This window comes from Procambarus clarkii, chromosome 3 (assembly GCF_040958095.1).
Source record: "Procambarus clarkii isolate CNS0578487 chromosome 3, FALCON_Pclarkii_2.0, whole genome shotgun sequence".
NCBI classification, from domain to species: Eukaryota; Metazoa; Arthropoda; class Malacostraca; order Decapoda; family Cambaridae; genus Procambarus; species Procambarus clarkii.
Window position 1 is genome coordinate 46,524,593 of NC_091152.1, and position 2,527 is coordinate 46,527,119.

At 56.7% G+C, this 2,527-nt stretch overlaps 1 protein-coding gene across 1 annotated transcript; it reads left to right on the top strand.

Annotated features, from left to right (window-relative positions):
- Window positions 1–458: 458 nt before the first annotated feature.
- On the top strand, window positions 459–929 carry LOC138369005 (adventurous-gliding motility protein Z-like). Its single transcript, XM_069331787.1, has one exon. It carries the CDS (start codon window positions 459–461, stop codon window positions 927–929), a length of 471 nt encoding a protein of 156 aa, XP_069187888.1.
- The last annotated feature ends 1,598 nt before the right edge of the window (window positions 930–2,527 follow it).

The window sequence follows — 2,527 nt, forward strand, 5'->3', positions numbered from 1 at the left end:
CTAAGTGATCTCTACTTACTGACAACTGTGACGACCACCGGCCTCCGAATATGGTGCACAGTAGCTAAGTGATCTCTACTTACTGACAACTGTGACGACCACCGGCCTCAGAATATGGTGCACAGTAGCTAAGTGATCTCTACTTACTGACAACTGTGACGACCACCGGCCTCAGAATATGGTGCACAGTAGCTAAGTGATCCCCACTTACTGCCAACTGTGACGACCACCGGCCTCAGAATATGGTGCACAGTAGCTAAGTGATCCCCACTTACTGCCAACTGTGACGACCACCGGCCTCAGAATATGGTGCACAGTAGCTAAGTGATCCCCACTTACTGCCAACTGTGACGACCACCGGCCTCAGAATATGGTGCACAGTAGCTAAGTGATCCCTACTTACGACTGCGTGACTACTAGTGGTGCAGCGAGGCACTCTGGCGCAGCAGCGAGGCACTATGGCGCAGCAGCGAGGCACTCTGGCGCAGCAGCGAGGCACTATGGCGCAGCAGCGAGGCACTCTGGCGCAGCAGCGAGACACTCTGGTGCAGCAGCGAGGCACTATGGCGCAGCAGCGAGACACTCTGGCGCAGCAGCGAGACACTCTGGTGCAGCAGCGAGGCACTCTGGTGCAGCAGCGAGGCACTATGGCGCAGCAGCGAGGCACTCTGGCGCAGCAGCGAGGCACTATGGCGCAGCAGCGAGGCACTCTGGCGCAGCAGCGAGACACTCTGGTGCAGCAGCGAGGCACTCTGGTGCAGCAGCGAGGCACTATGGCGCAGCAGCGAGGCACTATGGCGCAGCAGCGAGGCACTCTGGCGCAGCAGCGAGACACTCTGGTGCAGCAGCGAGGCACTCTGGTGCAGCAGCGAGGCACTCTGGTGCAGCAGCGAGGCACTCTGGCGCAGCATCGAGGCACTCTGGCGTAGCAGCGAGGCACTATGGAGCAGCAGCGAGGCACTCTGGTGCAGCAGCGAGGCACTCTGGTGCAGCAGCAAGGCACTCTGGTGCAGCAGCGAGGCACTCTGGTGCAGCAGCGAGGCACTCTGGTGCAGCAGCGAGGCACTCTGGTGCAGCAGCGAGGCACTCTGGTGCATCAGCGAGGCACTCTGGTGTAGTGAGGCACTCTGGTGCAGCAGCGAGGCACTCTGGTGTAGTGAGGCACTCTGATGTAGTGAGACACTCTCGGAGGAAAGCCTCTCTGCTCACTTCGCTTCATGTTCACGTCAGATATGTAAATTTCACATCATCTTATTTCCTTTCCGCGTCTCATCGTCTCAAGGGCCCGCTCGTGGGGCTCAGTAGGTCTCATGCCAGTTTTTAATTAACTTGCGTAAGCCTATCTGAGAAGTCAGTGTTGACACGTGTGGTTCCTGCTGACTCTCTGGTCTCATCCTGCACCTCGCTGTAGACTCCACATGTGACCTACACCTGCCTCAGAGACTCCACATGTGGCGTACACCTGTCCCAGAGACTCCACGTGTGACCTACACCTCCCCGAGAGACTCCACATGTGGCCATACACCTCCCCCAGAGACTACACATGTGGCCATACACCTCCCCCAGAGAATACACATGTGACCTACACCTCCCCCAGAGACTACACATGTGGCCATACACCTCCCCCAGAGACTACACATGTGGCCATACACCTCCCCCAGAGAATACACATGTGACCTACACCTCCCCAGAGACTACACATGTGGCCATACACCTCCCCAGAGACTACACATGTGACCTACACCTCCCCCAGAGACTACACATGTGACCTACACCTCCCCCAGAGACCACACATGTGACCTACACCTCCCCCAGAGACTACACATGTAGCCATACACCTCCCCAGAGACTACACATGTGACCTACACCTCCCCCAGAGACTACACATGTGACCTACACCTCCCCCAGAGACTACACATGTGACCTACACCTCCCCCAGAGACTACACATGTAGCCATACACCTCCCCAGAGACTACACATGTGACATACACCTCCCCCAGAGACTACACATGTGACCTACACCTCCCCCAGAGACTACACATGTGACCTACACCTGCCCCAGTGACTACACATGTAGCCATACACCTCCCCAGAGACTACACATGTGACCTACACCTCCCCCAGAGACTACACATGTGACCTACACCTCCCCCAGAGACTACACATGTAGCCATACACCTCCCCAGAGACTACACATGTGACCTACACCTCCCCCAGAGACTACACATGTGACCTACACCTCCCCCAGAGACTACACATGTGACCTAAACCTCCCCCAGAGACTACACATGTGACCTACACCTCCCCCAGAGACTACACATGTAGCCATACACCTCCCCAGAGACTACACATGTGACCTACACCTCCCCCAGAGACTACACATGTAGCCATACACCTCCCCAGAGACTACACATGTGACCTACACCTCCCCCAGAGACTACACATGTAGCCATACACCTCCCCCAGAGACTACACATGTAGCCATACACCTCCCCAGAGACTACACATGTGACCTACACCTCCCCC